Source organism: Spea bombifrons, chromosome 2, assembly GCF_027358695.1.
Source record: "Spea bombifrons isolate aSpeBom1 chromosome 2, aSpeBom1.2.pri, whole genome shotgun sequence".
Lineage (NCBI taxonomy): Eukaryota > Metazoa > Chordata > Amphibia > Anura > Pelobatidae > Spea > Spea bombifrons.
The window spans coordinates 117,392,663-117,409,890 of record NC_071088.1 but is presented as its reverse complement, the minus strand read 5'-3'; the positions used below and the strand labels follow the sequence as shown (position 1 = coordinate 117,409,890).

General features: G+C 40.1%; 2 protein-coding genes across 3 annotated transcripts in view; one reads left to right on the top strand and one right to left on the bottom strand.

Moving 5' to 3' along the window:
* Positions 1 to 205: 205 nt before the first annotated feature.
* Positions 206 to 5,705, bottom strand: LOC128475260 (protein D7-like). Of its 2 annotated transcripts, none has more exons than XM_053457732.1 (7): positions 5,606 to 5,705; positions 3,787 to 3,884; positions 3,104 to 3,230; positions 1,179 to 1,247; positions 977 to 1,058; positions 535 to 590; positions 206 to 312 (listed from the first exon to the last, which is right to left on the bottom strand). In XM_053457732.1, the coding sequence occupies exons 2-6, from the start codon at positions 3,877 to 3,879 to the stop codon at positions 542 to 544; spliced, it is 420 nt and encodes a 139-aa protein (XP_053313707.1). In that variant the 5' UTR covers positions 3,880 to 3,884; positions 5,606 to 5,705; the 3' UTR covers positions 206 to 312; positions 535 to 541. The 2 variants fall into 2 exon arrangements, with proteins under 2 accessions (XP_053313707.1, XP_053313708.1); XM_053457733.1 differs by having other exon boundaries at positions 535 to 587.
* A 4,507-nt stretch (positions 5,706 to 10,212) lies between these two features.
* NCKAP1L (NCK associated protein 1 like) overlaps positions 10,213 to 17,228 on the top strand; it is a 78,248-nt gene continuing 71,232 nt past the window's right edge. Inside the window, exon 1 of the mRNA XM_053455956.1 lies at positions 10,213 to 10,456. Coding sequence (XP_053311931.1) covers positions 10,355 to 10,456 — 102 coding nt within the window. The 5' untranslated portion in view covers positions 10,213 to 10,354. The remainder of the gene's footprint in view (positions 10,457 to 17,228) is intronic.

Here is a 17,228-nt window from a genome sequence, read left to right as displayed (position 1 = left end):
TATTCCCTTGATTGGTAGAGTGATAAGGTTTACTCCATTCAACAAAACACAGGTGTTCTCACTCTAAATATGTTCATGTGAAGAAGGAAAAAAAAAAAAAAAAAAAAAAAAAAAAAAAAAAAAAAAAAAAAAAACCCCCACACGTCTTATATGCAAAATTCAATTTTAATAGTTTATATAAAAAACAACAAAACACTTTAAAACCTTCCAGGTGAAGTGGATCAGTTATAAAAGATTTTCAAAAATGATGTTAAAATATTATTAAAAACAGTTTGTGTCCACCACATAAGGCTCCAGATGAGCTTCGACATCCTAGGAATAAGAGAAAGTCATTATTGGTTTTAAAGACTGAAACATTCCCGTAAATTGCTTAGCAACTGCAACATTTTTGTTCCAGAGATGCAGCCATTTACAGTTAGTTTATTGCACTTGTCTAAAGTATATATTAATAGCAGAGTCACATGATTATGTCAGTCTTGCCCCATAGCCAACCTATCATCCACACAGCATTCTCCCTCATTCACTCACACTCACCTCATGTTTACTTGAAACGTCGTTGAGGCTTGTAAGACCGGACACCTTCAGGTCTACTGCAAAAATACAATAAAAATTACAACATAGTACTGAGGCTTGACAGAAGATAGCCTTCCAAAAACATTGGGACACCATCCACAGTCTGCGTCATAACAGTGTAGCCGGCTACAAGTTAAGTACAAGTGTGTAGATCCCCAGACCCCCCCCCCCCATAAAACAAAAAAACAAACCAAAAAAGACACATCTGCAACACTATACTTTCCAAGAACACCTTCTCCCAGCTCTTAAAAATGCACTTAGTACATAGACTGCACCTAAACTTACAGCATACCATTAACTGAAACGGGCAGAGGCCAAAACAAGGCTCACCGCTATAGGCCAAGATATTAATCGTTACAAAGAGTAGAAACCACAATCTGAACCTTTCTAAAAGAAATCTTACCTGTTATTTTCAGACTTGTCATAAGGCTGGACATTCCCAAACCCATTTAAGACAAAAGGTGTCTTAGCTTCAGAAGACTCCTCTGTAAAGGGCAGAGACAACACATGAATTTGTTTACCTTATCCCACACCCAATAAGCCATGTCAGATCTAATTTTAATAAGAACTTATATAGTTAAACAGTAATTGAAACAGTTTCTTACCTTCTTCCCAGTTTTCCTCACAGGGAGGACTCTGCCATGCCGAGCTTGCATCCTCAGGCTGCATCATTGCTAATGGGGAGAGAAAGATAAGTGAACCTCTCATTTGGCAAGCCTCCGTGATGGGTTCAGTCAATGCTAAAGGGTATTAGCAAATACAAAAGCAGGATAATCCAGTAGCATTATTTTTATTCTCACCATTGGGGTATTGAGAGAAACAACTGTTATCACAGCTTTGTTTGTTATCAGTATAATTGTTGTGGAGAAGACAGCTTCAAACATATCTAATGTTGATCCAGAAAGGAGGGGGGGCTGTTGAAGCAACCAGATGTCCCTTAAAGTAGCAAGTGTCATGATTAACTCATAATGTAGTGGATGCATGGAAGGGTAACCCAGCAGAGGTGGTTAGTTTATTTGTTTAAGCATTCAATGAATTAATCTGAGGTTGATGTTAATGTGCTTCTTTGTGCATGCCCTCTGTATCTGTTCTGGCAAGAGGCGTCATCTTCCCAAAGGACCCCTGTGGTGATTCATGGCCTAACAGATAAGGACCCCGAGTTATAGGAATTCCATTCCTATTTTAAGTTGAGGGGTTTCCATCACCTTTACCCCACCATAACTTTTTGGCACATCAAAGATGGGAACCAGTTCTTGGAAAAGGTGTCATAATTGGACAATCGATTAATGCCTGAGGAAGAGACCTAACAACTTGGTCTCGAAAGCTCGCAATTAAACTCAGTTAGCCAATAAATGGTATCATTTTAACTATACTTTTCTCCTGTTTCGCAACGGCTAACACGGTACAAAACCTTTTTAGAATTGGACATGTGGTCAGAGGGGTGTTTTCTTGAAACAGAGTCTTATTTAGGGACAGTGCAGCGACCGAAAAGCAGAACTCCACGATATTCTGTGATCAGAACAACATCATAAGAAACCATCTGGACTTAAGGAGTTCCCACAGGCCTACTTATTGGAGAAACTCATGAGTGAGGGTCCTGTGTTTAAGTCCCTTTTGTTTTTAAGAACTGTTTGCTGTTTTATTTTTCTTTTGTATGTCTTGTTTTTTGTAATTCTGGCACTGTGTAATCTTTGTCTTTTTGTTATTAAAATATTCATAATCCAAGTCTGTCTTTGGGCTCTAGTAACGATATCCACAAACCCGAAGAGGATAACACGTTACCATGTTGTTATTGAGTTCTACAGGAGATCGATTATATATAGATATATAGAGATAGACGTTCTAATTCGGATTTCTCACGAATCCGGTATCAAAATCGTGAGTGGTGGCAGACTACCTGGGGGGATACAGGCAGGATTTGGGGGTTAATTTGGTGTAATTTATGCCTTGTTAAGGGGTCAAGTTAGTAAATCCAGAGGCCTGGTGCTATTAATCCCTTCATGCCCACACCCTCCACACAGTCACAGCTTGGCAAGTAGTCCTGACCGTGACAGCAAGGTCTCTAGAACCACATCCAAAATTGAAGGTAAGCACCACCACCTACACATCTGCTTAAATGCCCTCTCCATAAGGCCTGCAGATACTGATAGCACAAAGATAAATTTAGTTCAGAAATGGTTCGATATATAGCCTGCTTTAATCCAAAGACTTGCTTTGTAGGATTGCTGTGGGGAGGAGTTGCTATGAAGCCACGCAACTTTACTAAACATGTGCGCATTCTCCATGCTTTGAGAAGTTTATATATCTGGGGTGTATATAAAGAATGGTAACTCACAGGTACCACATAATGATGCCTAGTTTGTACCAACCTGCAAGAGTGCCAGAAAATGGAGACCAAAAGGAAATGGGCACCATTGATTTACTAATGGAGGTTCACACACCATGCCCAGAAGCAGCAGCTGCCTTCAGCTTACTTTGGAGATGATGCCTACAATGTTGTATTGTAACCCATGATTGTTAGATACTGTACCAGGAAGATTGTCCAGGGAAACTCTGTTTTCACAAGTTGACATATGCAGCTGAAGCTCCCTTTTAGGTACTCTGTGACGGGCATTGTATGGGCAGGTTGCAGTCACCTTGGCCACTGAAGGATTATTCTAAAGGGTTGGGAGAAGACAAAAATTTAAGTGTAGAACTAACATTTTAGAGCAAAGTAAGCCAGCAGATAGCACTCCAATTGAGCTACAACATCAATGATACCCACTGGGGTGGCTGCACAGCACCCAGCCACCCTTGTAAAAGAGGTGCCAAGCTGGGTCCCATGGTAGTAGAACAGCAGCTCACAGTGAGCAGGCTCTGCAGAAGGAGAGTGTGTGATGTTTGAGGGTGCCTGAGGTGGTAGAGTGAGGGTTGGTATATGGTGTTTGAGTGATGTTATGGATGGTGGGCAAAGAGTTACAAAATGCTTACCCAGCATCCTAATGGCATTAGGCTGTGCCTATGCCTGGCTGAACAGCATGACATTCTCATTATCAGTCACAATTTGGCTATTATCTTAGTGTTCTGGTAGCCCATATTCTGTAACTAGGTAAAACACTTGTCACTTTACCTTGATATATTGCCCCCAAAGACTGTTTTCCTGGAGCCTTTGTAAAACGATTTTAACAAACCTAAAAAAAACACTCTAAGTTGCAAATGAAAAAATGCACTCACCTCTCTGCATTTCACAAGGTGATAAGGGAACCTGCAGGGCCGAATCATGTGATTCTTGTCATAAGGACACTGGAGAAGGCCTTCTGAATCCATAGAAACTGCGACAAACAGATTTTCAGTGATATGTATGGATAGTTTCATGTACACTTTTGCACATCAGTTTTGTTTAGGTAACATTTCAAGAGTTTTTTTTTTATATATATAAATTGTGTGCCCCCTGCACTCTCCCCCTAGGTCTTTGTGCAACCTGTCCTTACCCCTAGCCCTATCTACGAGTTATATTTAATACCCCCCCCCTTCTCTAGCCTGTTATGTCTGTGCAAGATCAACAGCAGGAGCCCAGTGTGGCCCCTCCACAGACATCAACCATATATTGCATGGCAACAGACACCAGATTTAAAAGCGCTTAATCTGTGTGACTGAAATGCCCGGAAACAAAAAAAAAAAACAAAAAAAAAAACTGAACAAGCTTCCAACAGGGTCTCTCCTGACCCCCCAGAGAACTCTGGGCTGCCCCTGTAGGTTGAATACAGGTACTGGCCTATCACCATCCCAAACAACCCCATGCATGGGTGGTATCACTATGCTCAGGTGATGTTTCTGAGCACATTGGGACGTTTTAACATACCAGGAGCTATAAACTCATACCTTGTGTGTGTGCGTCTGACAGACTGGTGGTAGAATTAGCGCATGCAAAGAGTTACAATAATAGCGTTTGAAATACTCTGGGGTGTCTAGAGAGAAAAAAAGAAAAAAAAACCCTGATGGGGTAAACTGCATTGACCGGCTTCAACAACGTTCCAAACAGGACACGAAGGCAGAATTAGCAGTAAGCGATAATTTGTGGTTAAAATGCAGTACCCGTCTCCACTTTACCATTTTCTGGTAACATTGTCAAACCACCAGTCACATTTTGTTAAGCTCCAAGAAAACATATCTTCTAATTAACTGTCAAGCATTCCCAGAAATCCTTACAAAGTTTGATGTTTTGTTTCATCGGGGCACTCCTTATCAGAAATTGGTACGAATGCATGAAACAGCCAAAATGCATTAATACTTTCATGTGAATTTATAGGAGTTTAACATGTAGCCTATTTGAATAAGATCTCCTCAGTGGCGTTATTCATCCCTAATTAGGGACAAATATGTTTTGAGAAAGATCCTGCTTCCCATACACCGCTTACACTGATCTGGGGGTTTGCTGGATGCAAAAGCAGTATTAATTCCCTTAATAAATAAAATGATTACAAAGCATCCCAGAGTGAAGTAATTACGGTATATATATATATATATATGATGCCCACCAAACGATTACTCTGTATCACGGACAGGATTTGTTTTATGGGAATATAGCGGGACCAAGTAGTAAACCATTAAGTTTTATAAATAAGAGCATCAGCAATGCACTCCCGTTAGATCCTTTTAATGATAGCAGTTCTCTTTCTGCCCTAAAGGCAGCGGATCTTAATACCGACGTTCTTACATCTTCCCAGACGTGACCAAAACACGCCGCCCGCCTAAGCAGGAGGTCCGCGCTCCGGTTTGGTGGGCACGGCCAGAACATCGGGCTACATTAACCTCGGTTGGGACAGACACGTTCTGTATGCAGGTTCGTAGACTATGGTAACACTGTGGATCCCAGGACCGGACCGCTTTGTAACAGCGTATCCTTCATACACACAACAAAACTTCCACGTGAAGTCACATCAGCCATAAGCAACCCATTCCTGATCAGAACCACGTGATACCGGCAAACCCGTGATCCTTTATACATTCTACCCATATACGGAATTACGAGGGAGGGGGGTCGTCTGCTTACCTTCAATGGTGGACGCACGATAAAATCCTGATCACGGGAAGAAAACTTTTCTCCCACCGCGCCATAAGGGGTATTTAAATAGCTGTCATGTGCGCCGCTGCGAACCCTTTCATTGGTCCGGAAACTTTTTTTTTTTTTGTTTTACCGTAAACCACTGATTAAACCTACCCGTCCATAGTTTTCCTATAGTAGTGGTGTATTCAGCTGTTCCGTATAGACTCAGAAATAATGGATGAGAGACAATGTTCGGGTGAGTCTTGCAAATATACTCATTTGTGTATCTGCGTGGAGAGGAACTGGATACACGTTCATATTGTATGGGGTTAATTTTGTACTGTGGTTGTTGTGTAGGCTCATGTCACACAAAGGGTTAAGAGTACTGCTGAGACCGAAAGCTTGAAATTAGTATTACGGTATTCTAAACCTTCATGGAGAAGTAGTGCATAGAAATTAACTTATACCCATATCAAGGATAAGCAAAGTTTACAGAGGTCGCACCTTCACACATATGATTTAGAAGACCATTTGAATTGTATCATTGCAGTACTTTGAGTGAGCTAGTGGTTAATGGATTTGGTATAGAGTGGTAAAATCTTTAATTGGAAAATCTAAATTTCAAATTTGTAAAAAAAAAAAAAAAAAAAAAATGGTGAAAAAAGGATTTGGAAGCCAAGCAGGCATGGTTGGGTGACATGGTGTTAAGATGAGGAAATATGGATGCGTGTGTACAATACTACAGCTGGTCACAAAATGGCCCCAACAAAAAGTTTCTGTGCAATACATTGTACATGGGCCTGGCTACGTTGCCCTCGTCTTTCTTTACTAAATTTTTTCGAAGATGTCCGTTTCATTAGGTTTAGTATGAAGCAGGTATTGTTAGTGAAGCCTCTTAGGTCCCTTGTTTTCAGGTTTGCCCTGATTGGGGTAAAGTATTGTTGAGTTCCCTGCTGTACTGCACACAAAGAGGAGGTATATTTGGTGGCAAGCCTTAAATTGGGTAGGGGTACGTTAAGGGTATTTTTAATAAAAAATACCCTTTCTACTTGAAAATAGCCTTTAGTCAAATATGATACAATTCATTAGGCCAACATAGAAAAAAGATCACAGATGGGCTGTGGCAAAGTTTGTGAAGTAAATGTCCACCATGAGCAATGTTGGTGCCTACCACTGATGTATATGATGTCACATAAGCTTTTTGGGACAAAAATCAAAAACATCAAAATATTAAACCTCATAATACCAGAGAGAGAGAAAAATAATAACCAAAAAAACCAAAAACCCCAACCCAAAAAACTGGAACAATGTTCCAACCTGCATTAGACCCTCTACAGCATCTAAGCTGTAACAGAGGGTTGGCAGTTAGGTTAACCTTAGTGAATATTGAAATGCTCTCTCATGCAACTCACTCACTTCAGTGGGTAGATCCCAGAGCTGTCAGGACTTTGAACTATTGTTGAGAATTTAAGAAATAAAAGAAGTAAAGTCGTAAATTTCCATAATAATGGTAATATCACACTTTGGAAGCAAAAAGTTTGATCAAATGAGTGTAAAATATGTGCGCGGTGCTCTGATCTTAAGTAGACCCCATGGTAATCCTTGTAGAAGGTTTCCTCACTACCACTTCTATAAGAACAATGAATATCCTCTCCCTAAAGATCTCCCTGTGTCACTGAGACAGGGCCAGGTTAACTGGAGTTGCCCCGGACCTCCTGTCCCCGGGCAGACACAAACATTTTCGTGGAACTCTGGGTCAGTTTGTCTGGGGACAGTTTGCACAGTGTTTCGTTGTGTGAGGGTGTTTTGGAGGTCTTTGTTGGGGATTCGTGTGCGGTTTAGCCGGCTCATTGAGCATGTCTGTGTCCTGTTTCTGATCCCATGGCCTGTAATATTTTATAGGAAGTTTTTAAGTTATAGCCGGACTGAATGTGGCTGCAGCTCCAGCCCTTTAAAGGGACAATCATGTAACCTGGCTGGAGCTCTTAATCGGCCAGCACAGCCCTGTTTGCCCAGACGGCACCCGCACTACAGGGGGGATAACACAGGCGGGGGAAAAACCATTGTATCCCCTCACCTTATCCATTGCCTGTGTACTCCCCGAGCTGATGGGATTTGGGGTTGGGTTCTGTGTACATTGACAACGTCTCGTAGAGAAATGTTGATAGCATTACGGCTCTATATAAGTTCTGTGTGTTTGTAATAAAGCTGGTTCTTGTTTCACTGCATGAATTGTGGTCTGACTGATCCGTGGATAGCAGGAGCTATCCGTATGAGGGTATTGACTGCTGATTCCTCAGCCCTCCAGCAGGGGTACCCAGCCTGTTACGGTGACCATGTAACAGTCACTGGTTAGGTTCATGCAGCTGCACACACTCACACTGGTGGCTGTAGACAATTTTCAAAAGGTACCTTTACTGTAGTTCTGTTGGAGTTGTTATTTTTAATTACACTTACCAGATGCAGGAGGTTTTGTAACCACTTCTTTACATTAATGTAACATTGTTGCCAGTTGGCTGTATAGCTGATGAGTCAACTGACATTTGGCTGCTGTGTTAGGATTCTGACCACCAGCTTGTCATGTGCCATACATTACCACGGGAGCATAACAGGTAAGCCACAGCCAATAATGATATACGCTGGTTTTTGTCAACCGCTGGTGTGTACCCATGAGTGTACGAAATAACCATTTACATTATTTTATATGATTTGGCATATCAGGTGTTAAAACCTTCATCTGCTGTAGTAGCAAACACATGCAGTGGCAGTTATAAAGAAACTGCTGCAAAAGTTGGAGCAGAAGGAAGGATCCCATGAAATGCAGAACCCAGCAAGTCCAAGAAAGGCAGGTTTGGAGTGCACCAGATTACAAGCAGGAACCCAGCAGCATCCAGTGAGTGCAAGAGAAATGGTTGGATTGATATCAAGGTGGGCCAGGGTTTGCCACAGGACTGTTTCAGAAACCCAGGGAACCTGGCAGTGGAAGCAAAAAGATTTGTATTATTTGTGTATGCTATATCCAGTGCTGCTGTAATTCAGCATAATAAAGATGACTAAGCCCATTTGAATGATACTTTTTTGTCTTTCATCCCTGCAGGTCTGGTCCTAGACAGGTGCTAGAGGAGCACTTCATTAGAGGAGCCTGTCTGCTGACAGCGTGGTCTCTCCTCTGTCAGTACGAGCTATCATAGCAGTGCCTCACTGGTAGATTCATTGTAAAAGTGCTTGTTTATATTAAAAGGCATTTCCATACGCAACAAACTGCGATGCACAGTGTGTTCTGACAACGTTCTATCAGAACCAGCATTAACTTTTTCAGGAAATTGAGGTACAGTAGCTCATCTGTTGCATTTGACCACATGGGCCAGCCTTCTGTCACCATGTGAATAAATGAGCCCTTGCCGCCCAGGACCCTGTCGCCGGTTCACCAGTTTTCCTTCTTTGGACCACTTTTGATACTGGTACTCATATTTGGTGCTGACCACTGCAGACCGGGAGCACCCCACAAGAGCTGCATTGTTGGTGATGCTCTGACCCAGTCGTCCACCATCACAATTTGGCCCTTGTCAGATCCTTACGCTTGCCCATTTTTCCTGCTTCTAACACATCAACTTTGAGGACGATATGTTCACTTGCTGCCTAATATATCCCACCCTCTGACAAGCGCCTTGATGTCAATGTTATTCGGTTCACCTGTCAGTGGTCATAATGTTATGGCTGATCGGTGTATACACAAACGTATGTGTGTATGGATATATAACTTACAAAACAAGGGAAAAGTATTAAGGTAATTAAAACAAATTTTTGTCAAAAATAATCTATACTAATTGATTAATTTTATTACAGTATAATCCGATTTAGGATATTATCAAATATTACACAAGAAGGCTGATTTCATTTCATTTATCCCTCTACTGCAACAATAAACACAGATACAGAATCCATAGCATGCAGCTGCCTGGGCTTACACTCGCAAACAGACATCCAACCTCTGGGCCCGGCACTTTGATGTATGTGATATCTATGTGGTCCCTTTACATTTCTGTGATGTCTTACTTGCAATTGCATTTGAATGGAGGGATTCTGCAGAATACGCATTTGCCCACCCCCAGCTATTTTCCTTTCAGGGGATGTAGTTTAATATGCATATTGTTTTCATGGGGTGGTTAATGGATAGACCCAACAACTGCATTGTTGACAGCATAGCAGTGAGAATAGCTACAGAAATGTTTTATGAGAAATGGGTGCTGTCATACAAGCATTTTGCATAGAAGTCAAGGTAACTTTAAATTCAAACTGGCACTGGTATCGATCAGACCTTAAAGGGTATGTTTACAGAAGAAAATACTATGTTGTGTGACAGCATTTCTTTAAAGGTTTAAATTAAAATCAGCCCCCCTAGACATTTTATGTGTGTGCGTAATGAAACCGCACTCCCCATGACAGAAAGAGGAAGTGGTGTTTCATTATAAATGTATATTTTGTTCTTCTCTGTACGTTTGAAAATGCTTCTGTGGGCGTTTCTATGGTAATGAGGAAGCCTATGTCTCACGAAAAGAGTATTTTATAAAGGAAGCAGATGTTTCACTAAGTTCCACAATGTCAAATCACTAGTGACCATTGGCAGAATACTAGGTTGAGGCTTGACTGCACTGCAACACCGCTTCTTCTCCCACTCAGCTGAGTTTAGTGGCACCAGTAGACATTAGATACTGAGGTGTATGTACTGTGGAGTAGACTTTTCAAGGGAACAAGATGGCTCTTGGATCACCATACCAACATAAACTGGCAGAAAAGCTCACGATACTAAATGAAAGAGGCAAAGGAGTTCTGATCCGTATTTACAATATCAAAAAGGTAAGGTCCTTGTCAGATATCCATGAATTTGTTCACTTTAACCGACATTAAATGTACCTAAACTGTGCACACATATATTGTATGTTGGTCTGTGTGTATGTGTATCTTGCAGTCTGTATCATAATAAATGTGCCATTATGTCTCTACACATTTACGCACACATATTAGTCTTGGGCCTTGCCTTATGTGGCCCCATTAAAAGTTGGTCTAAAGGCTGTGGAAATGTAAGCCATAGCATTAAAGAGGTATAGGCTACAACAGGGATCGCCTTGCAGGAATAGTTTTTGAATATCTCAAACACTCTTCAAATAACTGCTTTACATAAGTTTAACTACTAGCATAATTTTAAAAAAATAATGAAATGCTACAAAATGATGCATATCCTCCAACAATATTAATGTTGTTCCCCATTTATTGCCAAGCTTATTTGCTAATCTTTTTATGTTAAGCCAGACCTCCATATCAGATTAGATTAATTTTGCTGATGGCCTTTATGTCCTCCTGCCTATGTAGTGCATATTTATTATGTAAATACAATATATATATATATATATATATATATATATATATATGTATACACACACATATGTGATGGGGAAGTTAGATGTAATCTTGTATCTTTGGTTTAAAGAATTGTTATGGTTATATTACCGTATATATGATTCTTAAATCCATGTACACAAAGTGCATTTTTTCATAAGGGGTTCTGAAAAGTATCACTTTTCATACTTTTTAAAGTGTTGCAGATGGCATCACAGATAGCTTGTTGAGGCAGGGTGTCCTGTCATGGTCATCACCTTGGCTACAAGTGAGTCTACCTGTCCTCACTCTTACTTGGTACATATTCTGTATGTGGTCACAATTGATTGGATGAGTTTGAATTACTGCCCTTGTGTAGATACTGTAGTTCTGTAATTAAATGTTAAATAATATGTATTTTCATCTTATGTATACCGCCCATATACTGGTGTACAAACATTTGCTTCTGGTTACCAAAAAACATTTTCTTGAAATTTCAATTTAAGGAATTCAAGGCACATACAGACCATGCAGTCTGCCCGTTTTTCATGATGTAAAACTCAGGTCTTAATCCTCGGTCTCATCTTAATCTTGGTTAGCTTTATGCCTATACCAGGGACTTCACAATACATGTCATGCATTTGAAAGCTGTACATAAACCAATCTGTTTTATGGTATGGAAAAGAAAGAAGACAATGTTGCTTAGCAAGATATTTCAGTTCCTCAATAATATACTGATTCTGATTATATAGTGATCACATTGGTTTGTTTTAAGTTCCTCTATGTCTATGAAGCTGAACATTAGTTATTCGTATCTTTGGTGTTTCTTTCACAAAAAATGGGTGTCTCCTTGTTGCAAAAAACAAACTTCCTGTCAGTTGATTTCTAATTTTAAGAGGAAGCCCTGAGTCCTGTTTGGTTAAGATTAGAGAAAACATGTTAGAGCTATCTGCAAACTGCAAGGGATACAGTTATGTGTGTAGGCTTAAAGTAAAACTTTTTCTGTCAGAGCCTTTAGTAAACGTAAATCATCTGTAAACAGGGAAAAGAAAAAGTGTCGGTGCGCTAAGCTAGTCTCAGGCTCAAATAATACAAATGTGTAATACGAGGCCTACCAAACAGGTGTAAACATGCTGCAAGAAACAGTGTATTGGCTGTACAATGTATACAAGAAACAAAAACTGTCTGCGCTTCTTACCCTAATAAAGTTGGCAACAAATATATAAACATAATATAAATGAGAGGTAATTGCACCTCCCCCAACACATTAATAAGGTTTTGGTAGCAGTATAAACTGCTTTGTGTGCCCACTATGTAGGAGGTGAGAGTAGGTTCTCACCCTATTGAGAGTGTGCCTTGACGTGGCGGGTGAGCTTAATTATGCTTTGGCCAATTCATATAACCAAAACCTCTCATTTATATTATGTTTATATATTTGTTGCCAACTTTATTAGGGTAAGAAGCGCAGACAGTTTTTGTTTCTTGTAAATCATCTGTAGCTTATACTTTTTGTATGTCAATCAGAGTAACTGTTGAGATTGAGATAGTTTGTATAAAATGAACTTTATCATAGTTATCGCTGAAATCAGTGGCAGCATGTGGCAGAGCTAGCATTATCTGATCAATTTCCTGTCCTGAAGTTGTCCACCTCTCCTCACCCAAACTGACATAACGGTTTAATGCCCCACTCACTGGCCTCAATAGAGACAGAGAATTCATTTCCCGATACAACCTTACAAATTAAAAATCCTCTCACAAACATGTAGGCTGAACTTGATGGACCCATGTCCTTTTTCAGCCTATGTAACTATGTATTCCTTCTAACATTTGACACTTTCATAGATCTGGCTTGCATCAAATGGTTTTATGGCCTCTCTAACCAGGGAGTAAACTAATCTAAGATGCTCTGACTTATCTGTGTCTATCTATGAGATCTCTGTTAGTCCAGCTAATTTACTGCTGAGGAAATTCCCCCAATACTTCTGTGTTTATTTTACCTTTTTGTTAATGTGTGAATTGTGCTTTTGTGTTTAGGAAATTCTGTTTTAGCTTCATTATTGAGGAAGGAACCTAACAACTTGGTCTTGAAAGCTTGCAATTAAGCTCTAAATTAGGCAATAAATGGTATCATCTTAACTATACTTTTCTCCTGTTTTTCCAAGGCTAACAAGGTACAAACCTTTTGATCATATCAACATGTTTTATCAATACTAAACAGATTAATTCAGAAGAGCTCAGACACTAGTGGCAGTGATGAGGAACAGACTAATAAATACAGGTCATGGTAATCTTAGGTGGCTTTCAATTTATTAGGGAAGTGTGAGAAGAAATGTGGTAGCAGGAGGGGGTCATAGATAAATAGCATAGTTAGTGGCTTATTGTAAATAAAAAACAGTCACTGAACCGGCCTCTCTGTGAACTGTGTAAAGCAGGAATACACAATACATACATTTGCAAATGTGCATATAATACAATGATCTGATTGTGAAACAGAATGTTACATAAACTAAACTGAAAGCTGAATTTATAAATGTGCTCAAATGTGAAACGCAACAAAAAATCTTTTTCCAGTTGGCTATCATTTCAGACAGAAAAATTTGTTATCCACAACATTAAAACTCAACAGAAATTTCAGACATCCAAAGTCAGACAGTTTAAGTCAAGATGATTAGCAATTTCAACCCAATGGGAAAAAACATTTGGCAAAACCATAATGATTTCCTACATTTAATTCTGAACATACGTTTTCTTTCCTGGTAACTATGCTATTTATCTGTCACCCTCTCCTTTCCTCCCACATTCTTCTCGCACTAAGCTAATGAATTTATTGTCACCTTTAGAGTACTGTGACCCGTATCTTATCAGTCTATTTCTTTCCTGATACTTTCTCATACATTGCCTTACATTTGACTTTGGATTATTTATAGTATTGCTTTAGACTTCATGTCACTATAACATCATACTAGTACTGTCTACAAAAGTGAGTCGTGATACTCGCAAAAGCTGATCAAATTCCTGCTACTCATTTTTTAACTTTTAAATTACTATTACACACTATTTTCCCCTCAACTTTCTCAGATTTTTATATTATTGTGTACCACTATGATATGCAACTTAAATAAGATTTTTATTTTTTAATTTTCTCTTTTTTTAAATAACATACTGCTGTATTGCTGCATTTTATTGTTAAAAACATTTCAGTTGGGACTTTTAATCCTGTCTGTCTTCACTGCTTAGTCTGCCCATCTCTGACATCACACAAAGGGCATTACCTTTAAGGTATTCTAGTTTAAAGGGACCTATCACACCCATCACACCTATCACACAAATAACACCCATCACACCTATTACACAGAACACTTCACTCAACTCTTACTCCCTATCACTCATATTACTCATATTAAATCATTGACTTTACATGTATCAAAAGATCTATTTGCCCTTGAGGAAAGAGTATAAATTGTGTGGGTACACTAGAAATAACAAGGGGAGTAGAGATTAAACAAACCTATGCAGTGCTGTGAAAAAGTATTTCCCCCTTCCTGGTTTCTTCTATGTTTGCTTGTTTGTCACATTTAAATGTTTAGGATCATCTAATTAAGACAACGTGAGTAAACACAAAATGCAGCATTTAAATGATCATTTTATTTATTGAAGGTAAAAAGGTATTCAAAACCTGTATCACCCATGTGAAAAAGTAATTGCCCCTAAGCCTAATAAATGGTTGTGCCCCTCTTTGGGTCTTCCGTTCAGGAATCTTGTGTGTTGTGTGGCTGCAGGCGAGGCCACAGCTGGCCACTATAGGTGGAGAGAGCAGGATCCGGAGCACAAAAGGAGTGTGACATGTTGGAGGATGCTGCTGTGGGGGGATCCACCAGACGGCATGGGACACAGGATGGAGGTCAACCTCATGACATCGACAGGAGGCCGACCCTAGCGGCAGACCAGCGGATAGGTGTCGGACAGATTCCACTAAATTGATGTTTAGATTCAACAGTGCTGGCAGTAATCATGCCAGGATGTGTGTGCTGAAATTAAACCCAATTAAATTTGGTTAATTGGTTGATTTAGTTACTAAGGGGGCAATTGCTTTTTCCAGGTATGGATGGATAGCTTTTTTCCTTCTAAACATGAAATCATCATTTAGAAACTGCATTTTGTGTTTACTCAGGTTTACTCTTTGCCTAATATTAAAATTAATTTGACAATCTGAAAAATCTGTGTGACAAATATGCAAAAAAAGAAGAAATCTGGAAGGGGGGGCAAATACTTTTTCACAGCAATGTAGTAAAAATGTCAAAAAGCTTTCTTACTTGGGTGGGAAAACTCTTGATCATGACAGCATTAAAAGTTTTTATTCAGTCTCACATGTTGTTACAAATTGCCATAAACAACACTTTAACGGGTTGTTTGTTACATCGTACGGTCCATTTGAACCGAAAGTGGCTTCTTTATATGCATTTTCTGTCTTTAGTACACTTGAAAATAATAAAGATCTCCAGAACTCTGCTTCCTAATGTAACATCTGAAGATCTCCCCTGTGGATCATTGAATAGTTCCTGAGCTATTTAACAGACAACAACCAAATCCCAGCTGTGCTTTATAATCCAAAGTCATGCTCATTTCATTTTCAAGGGAATCATTCAAAATAATATATTTATTAATGCAACTCAGTTATTCAAATTCAGACATATTCAATTTCAGGAGTAAACAAACAACTAGTAAAGGTGCCTTCTCTCAACCCAGATCTCACTCCTCTCTTCCGCTCAATAATGCCTCTAAAGTTTATCTAAATATTAGATTTTACAATTCTATACAATTCCATTAGACTGTACGTACAGATAATATAGTATATATAGTATGTAGGATTGTTTGTGGCCTACAGTTCCCATGACTCTCAGTTAAGATGATGAGCGGTATCAAAGCTGAAACCTACAAAATCTGATGCACTAGAGGTACAAGAGTGTCATAATTGTGGAAATATGTATTTTATTGTCTAGATTGTATTTTATGGTATAATTTTGCCATATGTAACCATATTACTTATTTATTTAAAGTGTTTTAGATTTTTACTGGCCCTTTTGCACTAGCACAAAGCCCATTAATACTATCACTACATAGATGGGATTCATAAAATACAGAAGTGTATGAGAATTTCATAAATCATTATTAAATAATAATAATTAAATAAAATCATTTAATCAATTAAACGATTGATTAATAGCGATTCCAATAGCAACCTCCATTAATCCATATACAGACAACCTACAGATAGGTGTGCTATCTTAGGCAATACTGCTTCCACCTGAACTGGCTTAAAGATAAAGTTCAGGGAGTTGTTATTAATGTACCGTATTGGCTCGAATATAGGCCGCACTTTTTTCCCCCACTTTAAGTTTTTAAAGTGGGGGTGCGGCCTATATTCGGGGTCTAGCCCGGGACTGCATGTCCCGGGCGCCGGGCAGGCAGCGGGGTTAAGATACAGATCCCCCGCAGCGGTGCAGGGGACCTGCATCCTACTCCCCGATACGCTCAGACAGCCTCCCCTGCCAGCACTTCCCACGGGGGGGGTGCCGGCACGGGAGGTTATCTAAGCGTTTTACCTCTGCCCACCCCCGACTTACCGGAGCAGACTCCCGGGTGTCTTGCGGGGCCGGCGGGAGACATCTACGCAATACGCGTATTGCGTAGATGTCCCTCGCCGGCCCCGCAAGACACCCGGGAGTCTGCTCCGGTAAGTCGAGGAGGGGGGGCAGAGGAGGACAGCGGCAGCGTATCTCGGGGAGGGAGGACAGCGGCAGCGTATCGCGGGGAGGGAGGACAGCGGCAGCGTAACTCGGGGAGGGAGGACAGCGGCAGCGTATCTCGGGGAGGGAGGACAGCGGCAGCGTATAGCGGGGAGGGAGGACAGCGGCAGCGTATCTCGGGGGGGGGGGGACAGAGTGGCAGCATGTTTTTTTTGGTGCTTTTTTAAAGAAAAAAAAAAACTTTTTCTTTAAAAAAGCACCAAACTTTTAGGGTGCGGCCTATATACGGGGGCGGCCTATATCCGAGCCAATACGGTATATTCTCTAACTGGACACAAGTGGTAAGTGGAGTTCCTCTGGGTTCTGTCCTAGGCCCCCTACTATTTAATGTCTTTATTAATGATCTTTATTAATGATCTTGCAGCGGTCATTGAAAGCCATGCATCAAAGTTTCCAGATGACACCAAGTTAGGTAAGGTGAAGGTGATATAGTCTCAACAGGAATG